General features: G+C 36.8%; 1 protein-coding gene and 1 non-coding gene across 2 annotated transcripts; both read left to right on the top strand.

Annotated features, from left to right (window-relative positions):
• Positions 1 to 6,884: 6,884 nt before the first annotated feature.
• Positions 6,885 to 6,990, top strand: LOC149252370 (U6 spliceosomal RNA). Its single transcript, XR_016267586.1, has one exon. It is a non-coding gene; the product is annotated as a U6 spliceosomal RNA (small nuclear RNA).
• A 1,661-nt stretch (positions 6,991 to 8,651) lies between these two features.
• On the top strand, positions 8,652 to 9,659 carry LOC149252369 (uncharacterized). Its single transcript, XM_089454130.1, has one exon. The coding sequence runs from the start codon at positions 8,652 to 8,654 to the stop codon at positions 9,657 to 9,659; it is 1,008 nt and encodes a 335-aa protein (XP_089310256.1).
• The last annotated feature ends 5,104 nt before the right edge of the window (positions 9,660 to 14,763 follow it).

Raw genomic sequence — 14,763 nt, 5'->3', positions numbered from 1 at the left:
TGCATCTTACTATAACCATTCTTCTTGAAGACATTAAATAGATGGTTTTTCTCATCCATCAGATGGTCTTCATCAGAAAATCGAATAGCCCTAGTACCCAGAGTATTGAGAAAACCTAGTTTCTGGGTTGGAAAGTGATGAGAATTAGCCTGAAGACACTGCTCACTATGGGTTTTCTTACAAAAAAACTGGTGGGAGAAAGAACCATTATCTTTCCTTGAGATAAGAACATCAAGAAAGGGTAAGCTTCTAATAACCTCACATTCCATGGTGAATTTAATGGAACCAGGCTAATTATTAAGATGCTGGAAAAAAAAAAAACTAACTTTTCCCGACCATTGGGCCATAAGTTGAAGGTATCATCAACGAATCTCTTCCACAATTTTGGTTTAAACCGAGTTGAAGCTAAAGCCCTAGAGTCAAAATCTTCCATAAAAAGGTTGGCAACCACAGGAGAGAGGGGAGAACCCGTCGCTACTTCGCACGTTCGCTCATTGAAGTGACCTTCGAAACTAAAGAAGGTCGAGGTAAGGCAAATCTCTACAAGCCTAGTAGAATCAGGATCCATTATGCGATTGATAACTTTAATAGCCTCTTTAATCGGGATGTTAGTGTAAAGAGAAACAATATCAAACTAACCTTAAAATCGTCGAGATCAAACTCTATATCCTCACTCATTTAAAAAGGAGAAAGAATGTTTAACAAAGGAGCTAGACTTGCCTACTAAGGGTTTAAGCTTTCGAGCTAAATACTTAGCTAGGAGATACGTAGGCCCACCTATGGTATTGACAATAGGTCTAAGGGGGGCCCCTTCCTTATGAATCTTAGGAAGCCCATAGATCCCAGGCGTGAGAGGGTTACTTTCTATAAGCTTGTGATTAATTGAGCTTACAGATTTATTAGACTCAATAACCAATGCAATAGCCTTTGAAACATTTTGTTTTTATTATTATTATTATTATTTGACATTAAAATATTTTTCATATATTGAGTAGATATTTAAATGTTCACAGTCATTTAAGGACACTATAACATCTTCTATAATTATAGGTAAAGCACTTCTCCACTCAATAAATTAATAATAATTATTTAATGAATATATTTTTAAAAATTAATATAAGATATATGAGAGTAAATATATCTTTCAAATTTAAGAAGTATTAATTATATTTATAGAATACCAATAAATTATATTTTAAAAAACATTGATTAAATTAACCCAGTTCTAATATGAGAGTAAATATATCTTTCAAATTTTAAAAATATTAATTAAATTTATAGAATACTAATAAATTATATTGAAAAAATATTGATTAAATTAATCCAATTCTAATAACTATATTAATAATATACTAATAAATTATATGGAAAATATGTAAACTTGCAATACTTATAAAATAAAAATAAATAAATTACTAAACAGTCTTTAAGTGTGATTTTTTAGAATTTAACCCAAACCTCACTAAAATATTTGTTGAGTTTACACTTCTAAATATTATAATATAATATTAAAATACAATTTAATTATAATAACTTTGTAATAACATTATTAATCTTCAAATTAAATAAACAATTAATCTTCTCATTTAAAGTTTCAATGATATCCAAAATATATATGATGTTGGTATATACATGAAGTTCATAAAAGAAATAATATGTTTTTAATAATTTTTTCCATTTCATTTTAAAATATATATATATATATATAATTATTATAAATCAAAAATATGGCAAACTTCAAAATTTAAATCTATTTTAAAAATTTAGAATTTTTAAATCCAAACTCAGTAGCTATCAATTCGAATTTAAATTCCAATCCAAACTGTGTAATTATTCATTTCACCAAAAACAATATTAAATAACCTTTTCCTAGTAATCCCCATGAGTGATACCCAAATAAGACAGTTTCTAGACTTATTACGTTAAGGTGGTACAAGATTATGAAATTTAACATAATATTATTTAAAACAATTCAATAATACCCAAAAATAAAATAAAAATCAGAAATAAATAACCATATATAATTTATACATAATTCTGAAATTACCTCGCAATCCCTAATTCATATAACTACATGTATCCTAAGTTACCATATGTACATTTAAGCTGAGGGAAATGTATGAAGTCCTACCAATTCTACTTCTGATATCCATCCACAGTTTCATGATCAGGATCAATGACTCAAGTGAAGAGATAAAAGAACCCCAACCGCATGCATTTATGCGTGTGAAACCTTTCCCAGATCAGAGTGAATTCTTTAATCGAATTCAATTGAATAAAGAAAATGAATCGTTCTCGCTCTCTGTTTGATGTCTCTATGATTTGCATGATTTTGAAAGATGTTTAGTTGGAGGGTTATCACCTTGGTGAGATTGTTTGAATTTTATATTTACCAAGTGTTTAGAGGAATGAAATTTCTTATATCTAAAATTAAGATGGATCTAAATTCTCGTTTAAATATAAATTATATTCCACATAAATATCATAAATAATGTATTTTTATTTTTATTATATTTATTTAAATAATATAATAAAACAGAATATTACACTATTTTTTCTATATTGAATTGGAGAATAAGTAGCAACCCAGCTGTCTCTATATCTCAATCTCACTCCTTTTGCATGTTTCATTTTCAAAACTACCACCCTATTTTCTCTACTTCAGTTCCAAAATTTCTGCTCTGTTTTATTTTCAAAATTTCCTTTTCATTTTCAAAACTCTCGCCCGAGTTCATTTTTAAGAACTTGCGCTATGTTTCATTTTCAAAACTCAATGCTTTGTTTCATTTTCAAAACTCCCACTCTATTTTGTTTTCTATTTCAAAAGCTCTATGTAGACCATGATGCAGTTGCCTCCTTATCCCTCTTCAAAAACAAATTGAAATTCTCTACGGCTAGTGTTGGCGTTGAAGGAAAAGAATGAGCCAAGCTCTATAGTTTGACGAGTTGGCACGATGTAGGATCACATTTAAACTTCTGGATTTGGAGTCAAGTGGGTGTTCCAAGGTTTTTTTTTTTTTATTGTCAGACATTTCTGAAGCTTCATTTTTTTTAAATGCTTGGGTTTCAAATGTTTTCTAATGTCGGATATGGGAGTGATGATGTTGTATTCGGGCAGTTTGGGTCACATTTAAACTTGTGGATTTGGATTTTAAGTGGATGTGCTGAGTTCTCATTTTGTTGATAGAATTTTTGAAGCTTCAATTTTTTTTAATAATGTAACTGTTACCCATTTATTTTTGGGTTTAAAAACATCATTTTGTTGATAGAATTTCTGAAAGCTTCAATTTTGTTTAATAATGTAACTGTTACCGATTTATTTTTGGGTTTCAAATGTTTTTAAACATTGGATAAACTTCTACTGGTTAACTTCTACCGGTTGATTCTTGGGTTTAAAGTGTTTTTAAAAATTGGACATGGGAGTGATGCTAATGGATTTGGGAATCTGGTAGCAAAATTCCCTCTTCTTAAAATTTTGGCAGTTTATTACTATGTCTTCTAAAGAAAGTTTCATTTTTGGCAGTTTATTACTATGTCTTCTAAAGAAAGTTTCATGTTTCTATAGTACATTTTGAAAAAAATTATCATGCAAGTTCCATCATATTCTAAATTGCATAGAGTTGGAAATTATGCTAATACAAAATTGCCTCATATGCTCCAAGTGAAGCTTAATTCTTGCAAAGGGTTGTACATGGGAACTTTCTTTTATCTCTGTTATTTCTGTTTATCTCTGTTAATTCTTGCAAAGGGTTGTACATGGGAACTTTTCTTTTATCTCTGTTCATATCTTTCCTTCCCTTTCTCAAAATACTTTTTGATTTTTTCGATCTTGATGAGCTCTCTGCACATAGAGTAACAGATTTGAAGTTAGTAACAGTTTTGGTTTTAGCTTTCATATTGAACATATTCAATCTTTGGACATTTTGATTTATCATATGGAATTAGTCATAGCCAAATTTTGGATGGAAGAAATGTCAACTTTCTCGACCTTTTCACTAAAATTCTTAAATAAAGTTTCTTTAAGATCTTGACCTTTTAGTAAAATCCTTAAACAAGGTGTATTAAATATCTAAGGTTTGATAAGATGGATGTTTAAGATAGAGGAGGAATGACTTGTTATAGAATTTTATGAACCCATTCTATAATAAGTCATTCCTCCTCTATCTTAAACTATCTTCATCTGTATGGATTCATTATTTAACAAGATGGATGTTACTATGTTATGATGTCTTTTCAAAATTAGTTCTTGGCTTTGGACAATTATATTTAATCTACATACATGTATTCAATATACACATAAACATTTATTCTATATTCATGTTTTCTAGTATAACTAGACTTCTTCTCAAAAAAATATTTTGAAACCACTCATTTTCAAATAAAATATAAAAGAAATAGTTTTGTATAAATACATATTCCAAAATTATAAGAGAACTAAATCAATATTGTTGAATTGAATCAATGTTTTGTATACTTCATATTTAGATTTTGATGATAATTATCATTATTTTATAGTTATTTGAGTTTTTATATATGCGATGTAACATTTACTATTTATTTATACCTTTTGTATTGGAAGCTATCAAATTAATTATTTACCCTTAGTTAATAGATAAAATATTATGACGAACTTTTTTACATATATTTTCTTTATTTGGATTTTTTTAACTAACTTTCAAGTATATTAATTTTTTTAAGTATATGATGGAAAATAATGAGTGTTATTTTATTTTATAATTTTAAAAAATTGTTTTTATTAATTTGTTTATTAAAAATGTTAATTGTCTTTAATTATGTCATATGTCATAAATTTTTATTAATTTGTACTAGAATGTGTTGTTTTAAGTATATGATAGAAAAATAATGTGTATGTTATTTTTTTTAATTTTAAGAAATTGTTTTTATTAATTTGTTTATTAAAAATGTTAATTGTCTTTAATTATGTCATATGTCATAATTTTTTATTAATTTGTATTAGAATATTTCACAAATTAGTGAAAGATATTTTGTCTCATAAATAATATTTGAATATTTCATATTTCATATATTTATTTAAAAAATAAATATTTTATTTTTAATAATTGTTTTTAGTAATTTCAAAAGAAGTTTTTGCAACCCCCACCGCAGATGCAAATGTCAGCCTATCAAATTGATATGACTGTTAGCGGTGGCTGGGCTCTACACCTAGGGGTACATATGTAAACACAGGCTCAACGGTACGTTCCCATAAATCCTATCATGGTTGGAGCATCCACTGCAAATGCAAGACAATACCTCCAAGCTTGTTTCATTATGGAGCATCATAATTACAAGTCCATTCGACCTCTAGGAGACTTGAGTGGGTTTAATGCTCTGGCACGCGAGACATACGTACATCCTTCCGACTTCATGAATAATAATATTGTATTTTGGGTTGTAACTTAAGTTACGGTGTGTGCTCAGTGCAATGTCACTCATCTTGGCAATTCACTGGCAGTAGGGAACGACACCTTCATGCAAAATTATCCTTTTTTTATTTGCATAGATATTGGGGCTCGATATACACTGGACAAGGGGCAATTCACGACCTAGATAATTCTTATGGGTGAACAAGGGCTCCACCTCAGCACTCAAACTTGCCTTCTAGACCCGGGGCATCTGGCCTCTCAATGGTATTATCACACTAGGGTAATTCATGGTGATTAATAATAATCTCTATGCTAAATTGTGGAGGAGACTGGTTTATGGTTGATCTTTCTATCAATTCTCTCTGTTATGGCTTAATCAAGGGCATGGTCTATACTGCTGGTAGATTGGATTGATATTTCAGAGTGTGGTTGGGTAATATTGACATGCTAGATCGTCAACCAAGAGTGTTTCTTAGGGGGAGCATCTTTGGGTACAGTGGAATTGTTCAAAACTTTATCGAGTTTGACAGCAAGGCACTACGAGTCGTCAACTGGCTAAAAGGAAAGGTGAAACCAAGGTGGCAAGATGGAAATCTTTGGAGGTTGCTCATCAGTTGTTATTGGGGCAACATCAACATTAAGGCCTCAAGGGTGTTGAGGATGTTCCTGTTGTGCGTAGTCAAGATCATTGCTCGGGGATCGTGGCTCTTCACAGATTGGTTGTGTGGTCGAGTCATCTCTTTTCAGTATGCTGGTTGGTCATCTTATATGTGGCCTTCTGTCATTTATAAGTTAGACTAGTTATGCATATTGTTAGCACTATCAATTTTGTGGCTCTAGGCCAAAATTTTGGATATCCTGTGTCATTTTGCAAATCATGCTCACTCATGTATATGATCTTGAAAGTCATACTAGTTAAGTTTAGCGTATGTAACCTCAAGATTTTAAATTGGTGGTTTTGGTTCTGTTTCCCTACGGGGTGGCCCTTAAAATCAAGTAGACATGCTTGTACTTATTCTCATCAGTAATTAAATGTCGAGCCTTAGACAACAACAAAAAATTTTGCAATTTTAAAATTTACATTTATTATAATGTTTTTGGTTTTATGTAATTAAAATTTTGATCTTTAGTTATTAATTTTATATAACTATCTATGGTTCTTTGTATTTATTCAATTTGAAATTTTATTTTTGTTTGAGTTTATATAGTCATTATATTTACTATTTTGTCATAAAAAATATTTTGAACAATATTTCTCTAATTTAAATCCAATTTCAAGTAATATACTTTAATTTTATTTTAAAATATTATCTTTTCTTGATCAAAATATTTTCTTTCATTTGATCCTTTAACATCCGTAAATAATAAAAATATTTCTAGAATCAAAAATTAAATTTAATGTTAACACAACTATTTTAATGTCACATAATATTGATATTTACCCGTGGTTAATATAAAGAACTAAATTAATTAATAAAAAGTATTAATGTAAATCAAGTTTATGTTTTGGAGACATCCGATAAAATTGGAACGATACAGAGAAGATTAGCATGGCCCCTGCGCAAGGATGACACACATAAATCAAGAAATGGTCCAAATTTTTTTCATCTTTCCAATATGACTACTTGGAGGAGACCAACGTTCGAACAACCAAAGTTTTTTCTCTCTGCAAAGTTAAAGCTATATGCACAAGAATTTGTTAATAACAATATGGAGATGCAGAATTAAAATTAAAGTCCTGCACCTGAATCCGTCGCCTCGGCCCTCCGCGCGACGCTGCTCCTTCCTCTTTGGCGATCCGGACTCTGCCTCCCTGATCGTTCTACCCTGAGCTGATCTGGGGGCTATGCCCGTTGTTCTAGGGTGAGCTCGACTGGATCGAGCTAAAGCTGCTCCAATGGAGCCTCCTTCGGCCCCTTCTGAAGCCGAGGCTTTTGTTAACCTGCTGAGATCTCTTCCTAAAAAGAAAACGTCTGAGGCCGCGAAATTTGTAAAACGCTTGGATGACATTCCTGAGATCTCGCTTCCTCCCGAGAAGCCGATCCAAGTCGCCCTCTCTCTTGCTGAGCGTGCTTTGGTTGGGCAGTTCACTGGGCTCTAGCCCTCCCCCAAATCTACAGAGATCTGGGTCGCAAGGAACTGGGCGCCGCTCATTAAAAGCAGAGTTACTTCGTATAATCTGGGGAAGGGTTTCTTCCTATTTGAATTTGCTAAAAAAGAAGATAAGGAGCTGATATTCTGCAATGGCCCCTACTTCATGGGCCCTCAAGGGTTGTATCTTAACAAATGGATGCCTGATTTTGATCCAGCAGTTGAAGTCCCCTCAGCCATCCCTATGTGGGTTCGTTTGCCCAATCTGCCAATGCATTGCTGGAACTGGGAATCCCTCATGCACATCGGAAATACCTTAGGTAAATTCATTGATCGTGCCAACAACAAAGATCAATTCGATTGCGCTAGAATCTGTGTTGAAGTTGACCTGGAGGTCGGTCTGCCTGAGGCAATAAAGATTAAGGTGGGTAGCTGGTCGCATGTTCAAAAATTGGATTATGAGCAGCTCCCGTTTAAGTGCAGGAAATGCCATGTCTACGGCCATTTTGCTAGAGGCTGTCCGAAAAACAGTGAAGCAGAGAAGGGTAAGGAGGAAGGATGGACTCAGGTTAAAAGATCCAAAAACAAAGCACCAAGATCTGGCAATAACAATGCCAAAGTCCCACAGACTGGCTCTGGGCTCCAAACCCCTCACATGGAAGAACAAGGAAATAAATTTATTCAATTAAGTTCAGCAACAGAGGATTCTCAAGGAGTAGAGATACAGAATGAAGGACCATCTCACAATGAGCCCCCGCCGGAGCCAAAGCAAGTCGAAAACAATGCAGTCATAACGGAAGAGATACCCTCAGAAGAGGCTGAGGATGTGCAAAGTTCGGAGGATTCAGAAGAAGAAGGAGAAATAGCAGGTGCACAATCTTCGACCAGACGATCAATGAGAGGCCGAAAATCTGCCCGAGAAAAGAGAGAGCAGGAGACATACAAAGACAAAGTGCAAGGAAGCCAGCCTACCCTCGAGAAACTCTTGGCTAAAACACCGAAGATGACTAGAAACCAGATCCAGAGCTCCAAAGGAGCTCCCCACTCCAAAAGCAAGTGATGAAGATCGTCTCCTGGAACTGTAGGGGTATGGGGAGCAAAATAAAAGAAGAAGCCATCAAAAGTCTGATAAGATCCGATTCTCCTGACATACTCCTCATCCAGGAGACTAAAATGGAGGATAAGGCCTTCCTCCACATAGGCAAAAATTTATGGAAAAGAAGTGAAGGACAAGCAGTCTCAGCCCGGGGTGCCTCAGGAGGCCTGGGCACTCTATGGAACACAAACAAATTCTCAAAGGTTCTAGAGGTCGCCAACTCTCACTGGCTGTTCACAAAGCTGAAACATGTGGACTCAGATGAGACCCTTTGCCTTATTAATGTGTATGCTCCAGTTAGCGCTGGAGAGAAAAAGATCTGCTGGGAATCCATTAGAGGATTGGCAGATTCTGAAGACCTGGCAAACATCATCATTGCCGGGGATCTAAACCTCACCTTATCCTTGGCTGAAAAACGCGGAGGAAGCATAGTAAGGGACCCGACGCGTGAATGGGTGGAGGATCTGCTTCAGGATTGGGATATGATCGACATCAAACCCTCATCGGGCAAATACACCTGGTCCAACAGAAGGCTCGGCCCGGGTCACATTGCTACAAGGTTAGACAGATTTCTTGTTCAAAGTTCTTTTCTTCTTCTTGGTTTAGAATCTAGAATGCATATTCTCCCTTGCAGCGTATCTGATCACAGACCCATCAAACTTGATCTCGTGGCCCATATGGATCAAGGCCCTATTCCTTTTAAATTCAGCCCCCTATGGGTCAAGGAGCAGACCTTTATGCAACTAGTAAAAAACACATGGAAGCAGCCTGTCAACGGCTTTGCCTTCTTCGTTTGGGAAGAAAAGCTTAGGAGAGTGAAGGCTGCACTGAAAACTTGGGCTAAATCCCTTCCCAATCCAGCAGTGGAAAGGAAAAAGATTCAAGAATGCCTCGAGAACCACCATTTGAATGCGGAAAATGAAGTGATCACAAAAGAAGTCCTTGATAAGGAGGCTGAGCTCCAGCAAAAGCTTCTAAAAGCAAGCTTGGCTGAGGAAGAGTATTGGAGGGTCAAATCTCGTAGGCTTTGGCTCAAGGCAGGAGATAGGAACTCTGCTTTCTTTCACAAGCAATCCCAAGCTTGAAAAAATTTCAACTCCATCTCTGAAATCAAGGAAGAGAACAACACCCATAGAGATATCCAAAGCATAAAAAATGTTGCCTTCCTTCATTTCAAAAGTCTGTATAGTGAAAAAGAGGGCCAGGGGAAGACCTCATCCTTAGTGAATGAGGTACCCACTCTGATCTCGGCCAGAAAGAACCAATTCTTGGAAGCAGATGTCACTAATGATGAAATTAAATCCGCTCTATTCGCCATGGAGCCTGACAAGGCTCCAGGCCCAGATGGCTTCACTGCCAGATTCTTGCAGACTTGCTGGCAGATTGTGGAAAAATATTTAGGCAGAATGGTTCGAAAATCTCAAGCTTGTCAGAAAATAGGAGGAGGTACCAACTCGGCTTTCTTAGCCCTTATCCCTAAGGAAAAAGGAGCCAACACTTTCTCCAGATTTCGCCCTATCTCCCTTTGTAACATAGGTTACAAACTGATAACAAAAGTGATTGCCAACAGGTTGAAATCTATTCTTCCTTCCATTATTCCAGAGAATCAGGGAGGTTTCATTCAGGGAAGACAGATTGTGGACAACTTTATCCTGGTCCAAGAGGCGATCCACTCAAGCTTGACCCGGAAAGAGAAAGGTATGGTTGTCAAACTGGACCTTGAAAGTGCCTTTGATAGGGTAAGGCACAGATTTCTGTTGGATGTCTTGCACAAATTTGGGTTTGGCCCCAAATTCACCACCTGGATCAAGGCATGTATCAGTGAGCCTTGGATCGCCCCTTTGGTGAACGGGAGGGCCACAGACTTTTTCAAAGCCTCTAGAGGGCTGAGGCAAGGGTGCCCTCTATCACCCTTGCTCTTCGTCCTCCAAGCCTCCGTCCTTAGTTTCCTTTTGAATAAAAAGCAGGCTGATCAAGAAATAATGGGAATAAGCATCGTAAGAGGCGTCAAAAGCATAAACCATGCACTGTTCGCGGATGACACTCTTCTCCTGGGCGCTGCCTCCCTTCCTTCGGCTAAAAAATTCAAGGAAGTGCTGGATGTCTATTGTGAGGACTCAGGAAGTAACCTCAATAAAGGCAAATGTCACATTTTCTGCTGGAATATAAAGGCCAGAATGATCCAAGCCATTTCTAACTGCTTTGGTTTTGCAGCCTCCTCTGCTTGGTCATCCTTCAAATATCTGGGTCTCCCTGTCTTCCAAAAAAGAGCCCTCAGCAAAGACTGGTTGCCTCTGCTGGAAAAAATCAAGTCTAAAATCTGTTCCTGGGGATACAACTGGCTCAACCTAGCAGGTAAGATTGTGCTAATAAAAGCTGTTCTAAATAGCCTTCCCATCTATCAGGCTGCAGTGATGATGGCTCCTCTTGGCATCACAAGGAAAATTGAGGAGTATATCAGGAATTTTTTTTGGAAAGGTGGGAAAGCTAATGAGAAGAGAATTCCATTAGTAAGCTGGGACACAATCTCCTTGCCCATAATGGAAGGGGGACTGCAATTCAAGAATATCAACAAGCAAAATATTGCTTTGGGCGCAAAGCTGTTATGGAGGATAATTGCTCCAAATCCGAGTTGGGCTCAGCTTGTGTTATGGAAAAAGTACTTCCGTGGGCAGAGAGCCCGCTGCCTTGACAATCCTATCACCACCCCTGGAACTATGATTCATAAGCTGTGTGACAAAGCCTCTGCCTTAATCAAACAGCACATGCACTGGATCCCTGGAAATGGGAAGCGTATTAACATTTGGGAGGACCACATTATGGGCAGCGACCCCATCGTGGATGATCATTCTCTGATCCTGTTAAAAGAGTGGATGGATAGAGCTGGAGTCAAAACACTGTGGGATTTATCTCAATGGGAAAACAACAACTGGAAGAGCTCGGGAAATCTTGAGGTGCCATTGCATCTGTCCAAAGAATACTCCAACCTCCTCATCCACTTAAAAGGCAAAGCTCCATTAAATATCAGCAAAGCAGACGCACGAGGATGGGGATCGATCCCGGGTAAGTACACAGTCTCGCAGGGCTACAAACAACTCACTCAGCATCCGAACGTGCCGCCTGATCCGAGGCCTTGGCAGGGGATCTGGTCCCATTCAACGATCCCCAAGATAGATATCTTCTGCTGGCTTCTTTGCCATCACAGGATATTGACTGAAGACAGACTTCGCAAAAGAGGCGTTAACGGTCCCTCACGCTGCTCGTTGTGCGAAGACCATGAAGAAACAGCCGCTCATTTGATGCTCTCCTGCAAATTCGCAGCTGCTCTTTGGAAGGAGGCGTTAAGTCCCCTGAACACTGACTTCACTACTCCTAATCATTGCTCAGACCTGTTTGCAAATTGGATGCGCATGTATCCTGGTGGCACTCAGAACCTTCATATCAAAACCGCCTGGCTCGCCCTGCCTAAAATTACCTGCTGGCACATTTGGTTGGAACAAAACAAAAGGATTTTTAATGATAAAAAGAGCGATCCTAAAATAATCTGGATTAAAATTAAAAGTCACCTGAAGGACTGTGTGGGAGATCAGTTGGACAGGGAAGATCTTAGCGATCAAGACGCAGCTTGGGGAGATTCTCTGGGCCTCCAGTTCGTTGACAAAGTCAGGCTTCCTCCTCCCCTAAAGCATTGGCAAATCTGTCTCAAGACTGAAGAACTCGTTGAGTTATGCAAAAAGAAGGCAAGAAAAACTCTTTTCTTTGACGGAGCCGCAAAGGGCAATCCCGGCAGTTCTGGAGCAGGTGGTGTCATTAAAAATGCAGATGGCAGAATCGAATCTAGATATGCTTGGGGAGTGGGCTTCAACTCCAGCATTCAAGCTGAAGCCTTGGCTCTCCTCCAGGGACTCAAGATGCTCATCTCTCTGGGCATCAAAGATGCAATTATTTTTGGGGACTCCCAGTCCATAATTAAGGCCATGGTGGATAAATCCTCTCCCTCAGATTTAAGATTATCAAGACTCCTGAGCAGAATTAGAGTCCTGACAAACACTTTCCAGAATCTGGAGTTCCTTCATGTTAAGAGAGAAAACAATAAAGAAGCCGATGCTGAAGCCAACAAAGCGGTGCTTCTCCCCCCTGGAGCGCTCCTAAGAGATGGAGACGAAAGTTGGGACCCCATCCCTTAAATAGCCTATTTAAAATGTTTTACTGCCTTTTAATGAAGCAGTTTGTTTGTATCAGCAATTTAGGAAAGATAGATAAAGTTACAAGAACTACAGCTAGTAAAAATCACAGGCTTAGTGGAGGGGAAGTCAATTGGATCCTGATAGAAGAGAAATCTGATCTCTGTGCACCTCTTTGTAATCTGAATTATGGCTTTCCAGCCAAGAATTAATACATCAACCTACTCGTTTCTGTCAAAAAAAAAAAATCAAGTTTATGTTTTATGTCAAATAAATATAAATTTAGATTTATATATAAATTAAATTGAGTTGCAATAAATCTGAAATGTATCAAATAGACTATTTGGGGAATCTAGAACTTTATAATTATATGAAAGAAGTTTTTTCAAATTATTTCTAATAGGAAGAGTCTTGTTTCCATTAAATTTCATAAGCGGAATTTTTTTTCCCAAATTTTAATATGGAATTGAAGTTTCAACAAAATTTTCTTAAGATTTGAGAGTATGAATATTCAAGTAAGGACTACATAAAAATTAAGAATATAATGAAAAGTATGAATATTCAAGTAAGGACTACATAAAAATTAAGAATATAAATTTCATTATGAATTTTTTTTTTTCAATCAAAATGTCAAAGTTAATTAATCTAATATTAATGTCATGGAAGGTCATCACAATGCTATTAATAAAAATCCATATTGATTTAGTGATGTATCTCACTCTCGATATAAGTGTATACTTAACATAACATAACATAACACACACACACATATATAAGGTTAGGGGAAGGGCCTTTGTACCTATCCCAACCTTCTTCTAATTACAAGTGAGAACTTGAAGGCATGAAGATTATCATTACATGCCAATTCCAATTATAGAGTATGTTGTAGCTCTGATACCAATTGTTGTAGATCTAACCCAAGAATATTATAGATCTGATATCAAAACATAAGATGATGCAAATATTCCCAGAAATAATATGAAATGCTTCTTTATTATCAAAACCCTTAAGGTAGGGCAACACCATACATTCACTCCTTAAGGAAGGAGAATACTCCACAAGCCATATGCCTGTTCATACAATAATTCTTTACTTCATATCCTCCATGTGGAGTCTCTAGCCTCTATATAGGCCTCATACATACAATACCATGGGTCATTACCATGGTTCCCTCATACCATCAACTAATACCATGGGCCCATTACATTATTATTAACTACTTGTGGTCCCTTACATGATGTGGGTTAACCACCTTATTTATTACTATGGCCCATCCCATTATTACATTATTACCTTGGGTACCTCCCTTGGTACCCCATATTATCCCCCCTAGGTATATAACATTCCACCCCCCTAAGCATGTTTCGTCCCCGAAACATGAGAAGAACACAAATAATAAGATCTACTCAAAAGAGTAGTCCACTGGTACCATGCACGTGCATCTAGCCATCCAAGAGAAAGGTGAACCCTCGATCTCGCTGGTGCCTCGTTCCCTTGAGATGGAAGTTGACCGTGGTAGCTCTTCTGTGTGGATGTGTAGTAGGTGGATCTTCGCTTCTCTCTATCTGTCATGCGGGGGTTGTTGTCCATGTGGCTAATTGGTTGCCATCTTGATGGTTGTCTTGCGGGGTGATGTGGGTGATGATATGTTGAAGTTTTAACCCACGATGGCTTTTTCTTTACTTCACCTTGCTGTGGTGCCTATTGTGGTTTCTTTTTCAATATGACTTCAACCACTGAGCCCTCCTCAGATGTGTCAGCACCTGTTACCTTTTCGTCTTCAGCCTCTGTTTGTGTTTGATTGTCGACCATCAACTGCTCATCATCTGATATGTCATTCCCTGGAACATCTTCTGCTTCAGCCTCCTTGGACTCTACCTGTTTATTAATGGAAATATCCTGTAATGTAATTTTCTTCTTTTTATACCAGAGCTTCAGGAATTTCTTCTGTACATTAATATTGATAGTACCCACTGATTCCATCCAAGGGTATCCCAAAACAACA

The sequence above is a fragment of the Pinus tabuliformis genome, chromosome 7 (assembly GCF_031772625.1).
Source record: "Pinus tabuliformis cultivar Carrire ecotype Pingquan chromosome 7, CPIR1, whole genome shotgun sequence".
NCBI classification, from domain to species: domain Eukaryota; kingdom Viridiplantae; phylum Streptophyta; class Pinopsida; order Pinales; family Pinaceae; genus Pinus; species Pinus tabuliformis.
This window is presented reverse-complemented; position numbering and strand designations above follow the sequence as displayed.